Genomic DNA, 15,068 nt, shown 5'->3' with positions numbered 1-15,068 from the left:
AGAGACCATAGAAATCTGCCTTACCGATATTCTACAGCTCTGGTGGTCCGTGCTATGTTTCTACAATATTCTGAATGGCTTCATTAAATTATACTACGCAATTTTTTTGTAAGCAACTTCAATGTTATTTTTAGTGACGCATTATATTTTTTAAACTGCAAAAACATTATATTTCAAACGTGTCTAGATGTGTCGATTATAATTTAGAACCTTGTAAACTATTTTTACGGAGGTAAAGCCGAGGAGGAAAATGGGAAATGGTGTACCGAGAAAAGGTAGAGACACAATCAAACACAGATTAACAAGAATGATGATAATTTTATTCACCACTTACATGGTAAGGTTGTTACTCTTGAAGGGATCGGCGTATCGGTAAGAAGGCTGGTGATTAGGATGCCCTTGAGATGTTGCGACTTCTTGGCGGGGTGAGGCGAAGAGTGCGTGATGGTGAACCGAACACTAAGACACTAGTTACGAACTACAGATAGAGAACGACTGACTAGGCGAAAAGTACGATTCCCGAATTCATATGATGGCGCGAGGCCTCGGGGCCCCTCGGGTATTTTATTTTCGTGTTTTTTACGTGGGATTGTTGACTTTCGTTGGGTTCAATAATACCTTCGCAAATTTCCAGAGAACAATTATTTTGTTCTTCAATTTTTCCTAAATTATCTGAAATATTATTCAGTACAATTGCCTTATTTTTAAAATTGAACCATTGATTTCTATTATGACTTTCTAACATCTCATTGGCTTTCTGAGTTTCAGTTTTTGATTCTTTCCGATTTGTAACTTTGTTATATTTCCAAAGACTAGAATCGCTATCTTTATATTCGTTCTCGTATTTGCTATAATAAATTTTTCCTGAATTATTTTTCGTACCCTTTTCCCTAATTCTAGGTTTACCTAAGTTAATTGAGTCTTTTGTGCTTGAGTCGTCGCCAGTGACATAGGTGGGGATGCTCTCGAGGGGTTGGAATTTGTTGCTCGTGGGGATGCTTATTATGCTAGGGATATCTTGAACAGGATTTGTTACTGAATTTTGGGGATTTTTTGGGATTGGTTGGAGTTGATAGATACTAGGGGGATTTCGCTATCTTTGCCTGTCGGAATATTTTTGTCAAATTCTCTGGTACTTTCGAGATTAATACTACCTCCAAATTTCGCTTTATTATTATTATTCTTAATTTCTTTATTTTCCGATAATATTTTATCCCTAATATCAGTCCTTTTAGTTTCCTTATTTTCTTTTCCTACAGTGTCAGGTTTATTTTCGGTTTTAACCTCTGTTATTGGGATTGTTAGTGCGTTTGGATAAGCTTCCATAGGATAGTGGGTGCGGGGACTCCCTGGTAGCCACCAGTTTTCTGAGTCGTAATCTAGGGTCATCCGTAGGGTTTTGAGCATATACGTACCCAAAATACAGACGGATTTTAAATTTGGGATCAACCTGAACATAATGTGCTTTACTTTCTTTCCTATCGTAATCGGGACTACTGGCCGTCCAATTATATCGACGGTTTCTCCGTTTGCGACTGTTAATTTGCGCGAAACAATGATAACAATTACTATTGTTTATTTTATCGTCTTTGCGCGAATTTAAATTCTGATTTTTATCCGAATCGGGATTTATTTTGTTTTGGTAATTCATATTATAATTATTCTCCCGTTTTTGGTTTTTATTCCCGTGATTTGGTTTTCGAGAATTTCGTTTGTTTTCATTATTATTATTTCCTGAACTATTTTCTGCTTTTTCGTTTGGGAATTCGATCATTGGGCTGTTTTGACCTTCAGTTGAGCCTATTATCATTTGGTTAAACGCTGGTAACATTTGGTTGTAAGGATTTATTGGGTATCTTGGTATATTGTTTGTGAATCTAGGTTCGAAGTTTGTTTGAAATCTAGGTTGAAAATTTGATTGGAAACCAAGTGGGAATCTTTATTATTATCCAAATTATTTTTATCCTCGTTACTATTGTTACGCTGATACCCCCTGGAGTAAACAGAATAATTTATTATAAAATAAATTCAGGGGTTGTAATCAATGGGAGTCATATCTTGTGTTCGAGAGGAAAAATTCAAGAACCGTAAATGGAAACCAAAAGGTCCACACAAAGGGAAGAGAACCGAGGGTTTCGCGGAACGTACTCGAAGGGAAAAACGCGGAGAACTCGCTCGCCGATCCTTGGAGGAACGATCGAGAATGGAATACACGATCGCTTCACGCACTACCGAAAACCGTGAACGGATGGACCACCAGGTTTCTAGACGGTGCCGCACCAATTGCGAAAACCTGGCGGACACTCCACTTACCTGTCGGTTCCTCGGATTGAGGGTTCTCCGATGTTCCAGCGGTGGGGAGGAGGTTCATACGTCTCGCTATTTGTTTGCCTTGGGTTATTTATTGGATTTGACGCTTTTATTACCGGAAGATTTCCGTTATCACAATAGAATGTATTGTTTTCTAATTCAAAGGTTCTGTTGGGTTGAGTATTTTGAGTTGATCTGTCTAGGTTTGTCCTATTATTCGTACCGGGTGTTTCCGTGTTTTTTCGTGTAAGCCCTTTACTGCGACCTATCGACACACTTATTGTTTTTGGGATCGTACCCGTCTTTGAGTTGGAAGTGCAGTGGCTTCTTCCAAGTTCAGACTGTCGTGGTCGCTTTCCATAATTCTAGGTTTCGACATTGTTATTTTAATTTTTCCCGATATTAATTTCATAAGTTTTATTTTGATCCTAAATATGTTTTATTGAGATGTCCTCGTTGAATGTAAGGTTTGGTTTTTTAGGTAGAAAAAAAATATGTACGTTTTGTTTAAGAAGTTTTGGTTTGCTTTTTCATGATTTGACACCCTATATTAGGTTTCTCTAAGAGGTTTCAAGATTTTGTTTCGAATTCGAAAAGTATATTTAAATTTATTTTAGAGATTCCTAATTAAAATTTTTATTACATTTTAGGTAGTCGCAGAGTTCGAAAATATTGTTATTTTCGTTATACAGCTCTTTGTTTACGAAATACGTCGCGTGGCCTTGACGCGACTCGCGATGAACGGGTCACTAACTTGCGAACCTAATTGCGCGCGTAGCATACTGCCTCGCTGGGCGATTCAACTCCCGGATTTATATGCGAGTACCCCATTCAACATTTTCGCGTTTCAACATCGCCTCCGAAACACATTAAATCACATACAAAAAATAATATAGAAGCATATAACATCATGTATATATATAAACTGTTCAAAAATATAGATAACAGGTATCAATCAGAGGTAAATCACAGATAATAATCGAGAACAAGTCATTGTACAACATAAATAGCAATCAGGCAAATAATACTCTGTAAATCATGGCAAATCATTGATGGTAATTAAGCAAACAGTAATTTCAAAAAGGCAAAGGCGAGGCATCAGATCAAAATTTCAATTAGGAGTCTTAAGTTAATTTTTCTTGTGTACATTTTCACGGCAGGCTAGGAAGTTTTTAGGAAAAGTGTGGCATTTTTGGGTTGGGAGCCAGGTTTTACAAAGGTAAAGCCGAGGAGGGAAATGGTGTACCGAGAAAAGTGAAGACACAATCAAACATAGATTGACAAGAATAATGATAATTTCATTCACCAATTACATGGTAAGGTTATTACCCTTGAGGGTATCGGCGTATCAGTAAGAAGGCTGTTGATTAGGATGCCCTGGAGATGTTGCGACTTCTTGGCGAGGTGAGGTGAAGAGAGCGTGATGGTGAACCGAATACTAGGACACTAGTTACGAGCTACAGATCGAGAACGACTGACTAGGCGAAAAGCACGATTCCCGAATACATATGATGGCGCCTTGTGGCGCGAGGCTTAGGGGCCCTTCGGGGGGTTCCGCCGTATCTCGCCCGCGGTATGACAAAGCCTTTACCTGGGGCCGCGACGATTTGGTTTAATAATGTAACAGATCTGTTACAGTGTTTCGACAAAGAGGGGATATATTAATAGATAGATAGTAAATCATCTGCAGCATGTATACCTTAGAGAGAAAAATAGATGGAGAGAGAGAGAGCCATGTATTAAAAATGTTTAAATTCAAGAAATAATTTTGTAAAATTTGTAATATTGCAGAAGGCTTTACGATTGAGCGACTCGAAAAATACCAGCTGATTTTTAAGAGGTCCTTTTACATACAGTGGATCACTGCGACAAATGTAGAATTTACTGATATAGCCAGGATACGAAATGAACTATTAGCCATGAAGAAAGACGTTATATTTCAAACGTGTCCAGAAGTGTCGATTATAATTTAGAACCTTGTAGAATATTTCGACAAAGAGGGTATATATTAATAGATAAAGGCAGTAAATCATCTGCAGCATGTATACCTTAGAGAGAACAATAGATGGAGAGAGAAAGAGAGAGCCATGTACTAAAAAATGTTTTATTTAAAAAAATAATTTTGTAAAATTTTAAATGTTCCAGAAGGTTTACGATTGAGTGACTCGAAAAATACCAGCAGATTCTTAAGTGGTCCTTTTACATACAGTGGATCACTGCAACAGATGTAGAATTTATTGATATAAGTAGGATGCGAAATAAACTATTAACCATGAAGAAAGACGTTATATTTCAAACGTGTCTAGAAGTGTCGATTATAATTTAGCACCTTGTAGAATATTTCGTCCGATTACATACAGTTGATCACTCTAGCAGATTTAGAATTTTATATTGATATAGCTAGGATGCTAAACCAGCCATTTGAGATGAAGAAAGTACAATTTGAAAACGCTTGCTAGAATTTATAAAATAAATTAGCTACATAAATATTGGACTTGACTAAGGAACTTTGAAATCATCTTTCACATAATAGAGTAGTCTGCTAAAAAGGATTCAATTTGTTTACCTCAAACTTTTTAAATCCAAAGTTAATATAGTTTATAGAAATTAAACAATCCAAAGTTAATATAGTATTTATAGAAATCGAGGATGGTACATTGCTTTCTAGATAACTAATTTCATTCAGAGATCATAAAAGCCAGTCCATAGAAACCTACCTTACCGATATTCTACAGATGTAGAGATTTGTGCTATGTTTCCAGAATCTTCTAAAACTAATGACATCATCATTAAATTATACTGTGCAATTTTTCGTAAACAAATTTAAGGTTATTGTAAATGACGCATTACATTTCGTGATGTTAAAAAACTGTATCCGCACGTATTGATTATAACTTAGAACCTTCTAGAACGATTAGACAAAGAGGGAGATATATTAATAGATACAGAGAGAGGTGTGTATTAAAAAATGTTTTAAATCAAAAATAATTTTGTAAGATTGCAGAAGGCTTTGCTATTGAGTAACTCGAAAAATACCAACAGATTCCTAGGAGATCCCTTTGCATACAGTAGATGACTGTAACAGATTTAGAATTTTATATTGATATAGCTAGGATGCCAAATAAACTATTACCAATTAATACCAGGTAGGTCCTCTTTCTCTTCAAACCCCCTATATTATTTTGTTATTCATCTACAAATATTTTAGGAGCTTATTTAACTTGATTTATGATCATTCAAGAATCAACAGTAGAAAAAAACGTGGTTACAACTATAAGAAAAGCAGCATATATGATTGTGGCGCACTTTATGATAATGTCTGTAAACCAAAGACCTCTTGTTAATGAAACTGAGTTTTAGTTTACTAAGTTCCTATAGTTGAGACAAAAGTATTTTCACGATTTTATTAATAAGAAATCCTTATCTATTCAACTGGATTTATCAAACTCATCGCAGAGTGTAGTACAAAGAATGGATATACACTTAGTACGTATGAACAAGGTGTTACCTGCAGTTTCTTTAAGTTTTTGTTGCTGTTATTTTAAAGCTGTTGCGCTCCTTTAATTTGCACATCCAAATGCCACACAACATACGATTCGGATGATATAATCTTTGAATCCAAAATTTTCAGTACCTACTTTTCTGAACTACACCATTACTGTATCCTCATCCTTTTTCTCCTCCTCCTCCTCCTCCTCTTCTTCTCTTTCTCGTTCTTCTACATACATTTTTGATAGTTTAGTTACCTTGATTTAAGAGAATACAAGATTTAACAGGAGAAGCGTGGTTACAACTATATGAAAAGCAGCGTACCTGATAGTGGTTCTAAGAAAAACCAAGATTTCAGCTGTTATACATAATAGTGCATTTTAATATACGTGTTCAATACTTTACTTAAAATTTTTGATTCACAGTGTCCTTGCATTAGATATTATTGTTTCAAGTCAGTAAATTGAATCTTTTCAGCAAATCACTCCATTATGTGAAAGATCATTTCATCGTTTGTATAGTCAACTCTAATAATTATGTACCTGATTTATTTCATAAATGCTAGCAGGAGCATTCAAATTATATGTTCTTCATCTCAAATAGTTGATGTAATATTATTATTACAGGGGGACTTACCTGGTCTTAATTGCTAATAGTTTATTTTGCATCCTAGCTATATCAATATAAAATTCTAAATCTGTTACAGTCATCTACTGTATGCAAAGGGATCTCTTAGGAATCTGTTGGTATTTTTCGAGTTACTCAATAGCAAAGCCTTCTGCAATCTTACAAAATTATTTTTGATTTTAAACATTTTTTAATACACACCTCTCTCTGTACCTATTAATATATCTCCCTCTTTGTCTAATTGTTCTAGAAGGTTCTAAGTTATAATCAATACGTGCGGATACAGTTTTTTAACATCACGAAATGTAATGCGTCATTTACAATGACCTTAAAGTTGTTTACGAAAAATTGCACAGTAAAATTTAATGATGATGTCATTAGTTTTAGAAGATTCTGGAAACATAGCACGAACCACTGCATCTGTAGAATATCGGTAAGGTAGGTTTCTATGAACTGGCTTTTATAATCTCTGAATTAAATTAGTTATCTAGAAAGCAATGTACCATCCTCGATTTCTATAAAGACTATATTAACTTTGGATTGTTTAATTTCTATAAACTATATTAACTTTGGATTTAAAAAGTTCCAGAAAGCAGATATTCACTGTGTCATTTTTTATAATGTTTGATTGACTGTTTCCTTGCATTGAATTTTAATATTGCTGAATTTATTTTTGTTATTTATGATACTTTATTTTAATGTTTCAAGTAAATAAATTGAATCTTTTTTAGCAGACTACTCTATTATGTTAAAGATGATTTCAACGTTTCTTAGTCAAGTCCAATATTTATGTAGCTGATTTATTTTATAAATTCTAGCAAGCGTTTTCAAATTGTATTTTCTTCATCTCAAATCGCTGATTTGGCATCCTAGCTATATCAATATAAAATTCTAAATGTGCTAGAGTGATCAACTGTATGTAATCGGCCTTCTGTAATCTTAAAAAATTATTTCTGATTTTAAACATTTTTTAATACATAGCTCTCTCTCTCTCTCTCTCGCTCTTCATCTCTCTTTCTCCCTAAACTATACATGCTGCATATCATTTAGCATCTTTATCTATTAATATATCCCCTCTTTGTCAAAATATTCTACAAGGTGCTAAATTATAATCGACACTTCTATAAACGTTTGAAATATAACGTCTTTCTTCATGGTAAATAGTTTATTTCGCATCCTACTTATATCAATAAATTCTACATCTGTTGCAGTGATCCAATGTATGTAAAAAGACCTCTTAAGAATCTGCTGGTATTTTTCGAGTCGCTCAATCGTAAAGCCTTCTGCAATATTAAAAATTTTACAAAATTATTTTTTGAATTCAAACATTTTTTAATAAATGGCTCTCTCTTTCTCTCTCCATCTATTGTTCTCTCTAAGGTATACATGCTGCAGATGATTTACTGCCTCTATCTATTAATATATCCCCTCTTTGTGGAAATATTCTACAAGGTTCTAAATTATAATCGACACATCTAGGCACATTTGAAATATAACGTTTTTGCAGTTTGAAAAATATAATGCGTCACTAAAAATAACCTTGAAGTTGTTTAAAAAAAAATTGCGTAGTATAATTCAATGAAGCCATTCAAAATCTCGTGGAAACATAGCACGAACCACCACAGCTGTAGAATATGGGTAAGGTAGGTTTCTATTAGATCATTCTCGATGTCTGTAAAGACTATACAGTAGCTTAAGTGGATGATTGAAAAGATTTTCGAATATTTTATTATATTTTGTATTTTTTAAAACTTTTATTTAAAATCTTCAACGTATCTCTAGTTCTCGCTCGCTTGCTACTTGATACGAGAATAAAGCGACAAGGATCCTAAGCATTTGATCTACCTTATGGAATCCTATTATTATAAATTTAGATGCCTTTCTTGCGCCTAAACCATTCAATTGACTTGGAATATTTCTTTATTTTAATTTTCTGGTTGATTCTAGACTACAGAATAATGTTTCATTCATCAGGAAGCAGTAAATCAAATTAATAATCAAAAACAGTATTCCATGCATAACCCCCATATCAAATGTCACCTATACACGTGCATCTTTTGCGCATTAAAAACAATAAAGGTAGAAGTTTTTAGTTAAAGTTCTGTTGAAGTTTTCAAAAAATATTTCTTCGAATTGTCACCCTCTCATGTGCATGTGAAATAAACCATCTACGTCATAATCGGTTCTCCCGAGCGGCGGCTCAGCTATCAAAGGCGATGATGATTCACCAGGCTGTACTCTTCAACTAAAACCTGTTTAAACTTGCAAAATACGTTTTTCAGAAATTACCCTGAAAATAATCATATTACACACTCTACATTAAAGACACCGACTATTTCTCAGAATTATACTGACAATAACAAGCAATTATATTCCACGATAAATTCATCAATATACAGAAAATATGGCACCACTTACATCATCATATCTTCTGGCGGATCACTTATCAAGGGATAATCACTCATCGCCTAGCACCAACTAGAATCTACTGTGCAGTTTAATTCTAATCTAGGATCAATATTGATTAAATTGCAAAATTAGCATTCAAATTAATTTATGTGGCGAACATTTAATATTTTCACTAATTTCACAAATAAAATAAGGATTAGAATTGCAAAAGTATTATAATTTTATAGTAATTTGTTATTTTGTAAATCATGTCAGAATCCCTGCTTCTACTTTATCCGTGTTTAGAGAAATCTTTACTAAGACATGGATTTGCTGCGAGGAGCAACGGATAATATAGATTTAAGATCTTACCCTCAGAGCTACGATTTTACCTACAGAGAAAGAAGGAACAAGGTAGTATGAAGAACGCAGTAGCTAAGCACCCGACGAAAGTAGTAGCTATATATACCCCCCACCCCCACTCCGCCACCACTTACAACTATAAACTTACATTTATAAACCATAAAAAATAACACAACGACAGAAAATCACTCAAAATCACAATTTCAATTGCAAGAAAATACACATAAAAGTGAATACTTAAAAATAATATAATAAAATGTTAATAGAATTATGGTTGGTACCTTAAAATAAAAGATTTATTGACTTATAAAGTAGTTTTAAAACAATTTTAATCTTAATTATTTAATACTACGTGCGATTGAACGTATATGTTGACTACGACCTTCTTGCATAGCTGTCTCTAATTCGTCTAACAAATGGAGTAAATTAGAGGGATCCGATTGCACATATACATGTCCTACTTCTTTAGAGCTCTCTGAACTTATAAGAGAAAAATCGAAAGTGACCAGTGGTACAGCCTGGTTTGATGACGATCGTGAAGCAATCTGCAAAAAGTTAGTTAAGGTTTTAAATTCTGAGAGACATAGAAAAATTAGAAAAATAGGCAATTACGATTCTTAATCTAGGAAAATAATTACATTTCTTATCAAGATTTAAAGCTATTGAGTCGCCATCAAGTTAAGTTATACACTAACCGAGAAAATAGTCCCGCCATCTCTAGTTTGCAAAAAAATGAAAGTTGTGCCTTAGACACTGACGGTCGTGTCGCACAACATATCTAGAACACTGATTTCCATCGATCGTAGTGATAAAGTACTACGATCTCTTGATAAGATTCTGTTGCCTTTTTCTCTTTATAAATTTTGATTCTGCTGCAGCTTCGAAATCGACCGGACAACTCCGTAGGATAGAAAGAAATGTCCGTTCGAATTAGAAATATGCTATGACACCGCAGACCGACTGCTGGAGAGTATTTAGAACGCCAGGAAACTTTTACTTCCCATGAAGGTTTATTAACGAACATTACATACACCATTAAGCCATTTCCCTTTCGGGGTAGGCGTGACTCACTCGGTGGGGAAAGGAGTAATGTGTGGAAGGGATGGAGAATTTTCAGATTGATCCAGAATTCTCGTGTTATTTATGTAAATAACACGTTCGTTCCGCAACACTGCTCCGACCCAAGTAATTGATAAATTTAAAAATTCACTGTCTGTAAATTACAAACTGACTGTTGAAAATTTCTATAGGATTTTTTAGAAACACGTCACTGAAAATAGACACAGAAACCGCTTCTAAATTTTCCTTAACTGTCAAAAAAATTTCAGCAACAATAACTGCATTAAACTCTAGTCACATGTTTCAGAAAATTCTGTTACAGTTTAGGAATTTTCAGTTACTGTACTGAAAACTGCAAAAGGTCAAAAAATTTGTTCGGTTCATTCATTTTAATATAAAACATGTCTATATTTATTCTAAAAATATAAATAGCAAAAAAATATGAGCGAAGTTTATACCAACTACTTCTTATGTATCTATGTTATAATAGGACGATCACTCATTGTATAAAATATATGATCAAAGCCCTTATTTTCTTAAACGAATTTTTTCACATTTGAATTATTGAGTATATTATATAACCATTAACACTGAGAAAAAAAATAACGTGACGTCAACAAAATAATTTGGTTGAGAAGGTTTTGTTCGATTTACAAAAATTTGGTTGCCATTACCAAAAAAGGAGTTGTGCTCACCAAAAAAATTATTTGGCTCAAACAAAAAATTCGATTAAGCCTTTTTGTTAACTCTACCAAAGAATTTTGTTAAGCTAACCAAACGCGCGGCCGCGCATGCGCCCACTTTCGACTCGTGAGGAACAGCGCCGCCACAACTCCACCGTCCATGAACACATGTTTAACATGACGGCGTGCTGGGCGAAAATCGCGTCTCTTAAATTTGAAAATCAGTTTTGATTTAACCGTGCAACAAAATAGTGCCAGGGAAGGAATTAATCAAGTCAGATTTTATCAACTAACCAGAATGGCCGATTTCAAGATGCAACGGATTTTGGAGTAAAGGGGACTAGAATCCCTAGTAGATACGTTCCAAGGTAAGTGATCAAATCCTGCCTTTTGAAGGTTTTATTAGTATTTTAAGCATTGAAACCTAGAAAAATTGTAATATCAAAAGAAGTAAAGTATTTTTTTGATTTATTAAAAATACAATTTAAGTTGTGTTGCGAGACGAATCCTTCCATTTCGATAGGTTAAATTCCTATGGAAAGATGCTTCAAGATCAAGATTCGACCTTAGAATTTAAAATTTTCATATATATTAGTAAAGTTACTTATGTTTTCATATGTTACTCCAATAGCGATGAAAGCAATCAAATTTGTCACCTTGTTTTTTCAAGTTCCATCCAGGAAACAAAAATCCATTCACTTCTGTTGAATGAGCTTCGAAGACTTTTGAATTACGTATCTGTCACTGGAATTCCCAATTGCCGCTGATTTGTTTTTTAAAGACTTTTAGTCGTTATAATTTTCTTAACTAACTTATATGGCGTAAAAGACTAATAACTGAAATAGCAAAAGAAATCTATTAGACTTACGCATGATTTCTTTTAATCTTTCGAGAATTCATAAAAAGTCGTGTGAAATATGGCAGCTTAACACCAAAAAAGTCGGTCTTATTCAAAAAGAAGGAAACCGATTCAATATAACCTTTCTTGAAATGGTCATTGCAGTACATAGCAGATTCAAAGCTGCTTGAGAAAATGACCGTTCACATAGTTGTAGACCAATTCTGTTTTAACTTTCTGAATCTGCAAATGGCAGATACGCAATTCACAGAGTTGTCTTTTCAATGGATTCTTTTTTCCTGGGCATAAAGACCTGAATAATATGTTTCTAAAATTGAATTAATAGTGTAGTATATTATTTGAGGTTATCATTTCGTGACTAATAAATTCAAAATCATTTTTGCAAACTTACATGCCATTCATACTTGCGAGGAAGTCTTATATTTGTTTTATAAGTTAGAGTATCCGAATTTGGGTATAATCGGTATAATCAAGGAATCTCGACTACTTGACATTACCAGAAAGTAAAGAACGGTTTATAGAATAAGCAGAAAAAATAGAACCAAATTAGTTACAATGCATCTTCAAAATCAATCATAACCTATAGACTGCAAGTTTTTTCTTTAATTAGCTAATACCAAACAAATTATTTTCAATCAAATTCAACAAAAAAATTATAGGGAATATACCAATGAGCAAAATAAGATATTGTTTCATCAATATTGGATAATAATAATTGTTTAGTATGTTTATAGAAAAAACAGAGTGTCAAACAACTATTATTATAGACAAATAATTTTAACATAACCAATTTTTTTTAAGAAACGTATTGCTGCCTTGTACAAAATACATTGCAATTAATCTTGATTCTGTTTTTCTTTCTTTCATTAACCGTTCCTTAATTTGAGATTATGTCAACGGTTCAACAGTCTTGATAGAGATTTTGTTGTAAAAGTAAACATTAAGAATTTTTTTCGAAATGCTTTTCTTAGTTTTTGCCTTAAAATATAAATATAGGTATGATCAAAGTTTGCTATTATGCGACAATTCACGAAGTATGAATATCGAATACATCATCGTAAAACTTGAAAATATTAACCTGCTATTATCTTGAGATTAGTATGATTTAATTTTTTGTATATATTCGTTCTACTTTTTTGATCGTTTAAAAACCCTACCTTAAGTATTGACAAACGATTCAATTTAGGAGAATAAAATATAGTATTTTTAATTTTCAGTTGAGGGAATGGATTTTGAAGCAATTAATGCCCTTTCTCTTGGCAGTAACTTCCTGGTGTGTGTGATTTGAAGCAAAGCATAAAGAAGGAAAAATTGCAGCCGACGTCATAACTTCCAGAGTGCATTTGCCTTTGACGTTGGCCAAAAGACATCCATTTGAATTTTGTGACAGATTTTTGAATGATCGCGGTTTTACCGATGATATGACATTCGGTCGAGATGCGATACTAAATATTAAAAAATCTTTGAATTTTCGAGAATTTAAGGCGTTATTACCTAATTCTTATAAGGCTGTCACCTGGATAGGAATTAAAGGCATGAAATACAATGAAACCATTTTTATAGATTCTTCTGGTCCAGAAGCTGCTGCACCTACTTTCTGTAAAATAGAATTAGTATTCATATCCGATAAAAATAGAATGTCTTTTATAGTTGAATCTCTAGACATAGAAGAGTTTCCTTCATATGTAAATGCTCAAAATAAAATTTATTCACGAATATCGTTGTTTATCCTACGAAAGTTTACGTTGCATTTAAGCTTCATGAATTCTTGGTGTTGTAAATGGAGATATATTTGTAACTTGGTATTAATAAGTGTGCATTATAAAATCTTTTATCAATCATTTAAATAAATATTTGTGTTTTTCGCATCTATTTTCTTATTATTAATAATTTTAAGTTCTTATGTCAAGGCGTTAATTTCTTTATTTTTATTTGTAAATAAAAGAAAATATTTTGTATGTGGGCGAAGAGCTAACAGAAAGAAAAAAATACATTGATTCAAAGAAATGCATTTTATTTAAGGAGAAGACTTTTAATTAATCATTGAGACCCTGAAATGTAATGGTAAATCATTAAAACACTTCTTCTTAAATAAAATGCATTTAATTGAATCAATGCAATTTTGTTCTTTTAGATTTTGTTTCACAAACAAAAAATAATTATTTTATTTTATTTACAAAAAAACTGTCTTGTCCCAACAAAATAATTGAATTGCTTTAAAAAAATGATTTAGTTGAGACTACCGAAGTTTGGTTTGTTCTATAAAAACAAATTTTGTTGAGCATACAAATATTTGCTTCGTTCAACTTAACTATTTTGTCTAATCTAAAAAATGTTGGTTGAGTCTAAAAAATAATTTTATTGAGTTTACAAGTATTTCGTTCCTTTAAACAAATTAATTTGTTCAACCTAAAAAACATTTTGTTATTCCTATCAAATTATTTGGTTAGATCAACAAAACGGACAGACAAAAAAATTTGCTTGGCTCAACAAAATAGTTTTGTTGCTTCTATAGCAACAAACAAATTTAGTTGGGACAACCAAACTTTTGTTCGGACACCCAACCCTTTTTCTCAGTGAACTATGAATTTTTAGCACAAACGTTCTTCTTCTTCATTCATAATGCGTCCCCTAAGCGTTTACATTACTTTCATTCCTAAAAATCCTTCCGCCTACACATTTTTTAAATAAAAATCTTATCCTTACTATTTACACTTATTTACAACTTTTTAGATAAATAAAGTCTTATATCTATATCCTTATTTCTATTTCCTGAGATAGCGCAATTTAGAACGTGTTAGCGAACAGCAAAAAAGTTAATATTTAGCAAAATAGTTATATCTCTCATTCTGACTTTTCAGCATAAAAATATGAGTTTTAAATTTAGTATGAGAATAGTTGAATTTTCTAACCGAAAAGGGCAATTTTCAACAAAACAGTTGAACTTTTAAAAAAAAATGACTTTTCAACCAAATTTTTGAATTTTAAACCAAACCATTTCATTTGTATCGAAGAAAGTTAGAATTTATAGTAAAATAGATAAATTTGTTAAATAAAAGACAAATTTTTGAGAAATATTGAATTTTTCAACAACAAATTTCAGTTTAACTTTTTAGAATCAAAATTGAGTTTTAAAAAATAAGTCAATTTTATACTAGCTTAGTTGAATTTTCAAACGAAAGACAATTTTTCAAGACTAAAATGGACTTTTCAACAAAATTGTTGTATTTTCAAACAAATAATAAAATTTATAACTATAAAAAAGTCATCTTGTGGAGGAAGCAACTGCG

General features: G+C 32.6%; 1 protein-coding gene across 2 annotated transcripts in view; it reads right to left on the bottom strand.

Annotated features, from left to right (window-relative positions):
• Window positions 1-9,447: 9,447 nt before the first annotated feature.
• The window catches only part of LOC117168173 (COMM domain-containing protein 2-like), a 150,483-nt gene continuing 144,862 nt past the window's right edge, over window positions 9,448-15,068 (bottom strand). Inside the window, exons 5-6 of one of the 2 annotated variants that reach the window (XM_033353617.1) lie at window positions 13,273-13,375; window positions 9,626-9,722 (exon numbers count right to left, since the gene is read on the bottom strand). In XM_033353617.1, the coding sequence (XP_033209508.1) occupies window positions 13,280-13,375 (96 nt within the window). In that variant the 3' untranslated portion in view covers window positions 9,626-9,722; window positions 13,273-13,279. Of the gene's footprint in view, window positions 9,723-13,272; window positions 13,376-15,068 lie in introns of both variants that reach the window. The other variant, XM_033353615.1, reaches the window with a different exon arrangement.

The sequence above is a fragment of the Belonocnema kinseyi genome, chromosome 2 (genome assembly GCF_010883055.1).
Source record: "Belonocnema kinseyi isolate 2016_QV_RU_SX_M_011 chromosome 2, B_treatae_v1, whole genome shotgun sequence".
Classification (NCBI taxonomy): domain Eukaryota; kingdom Metazoa; phylum Arthropoda; class Insecta; order Hymenoptera; family Cynipidae; genus Belonocnema; species Belonocnema kinseyi.
Note: the sequence above shows the minus strand (reverse complement) of the source record. Positions and strands in the feature narration are given on the sequence as shown.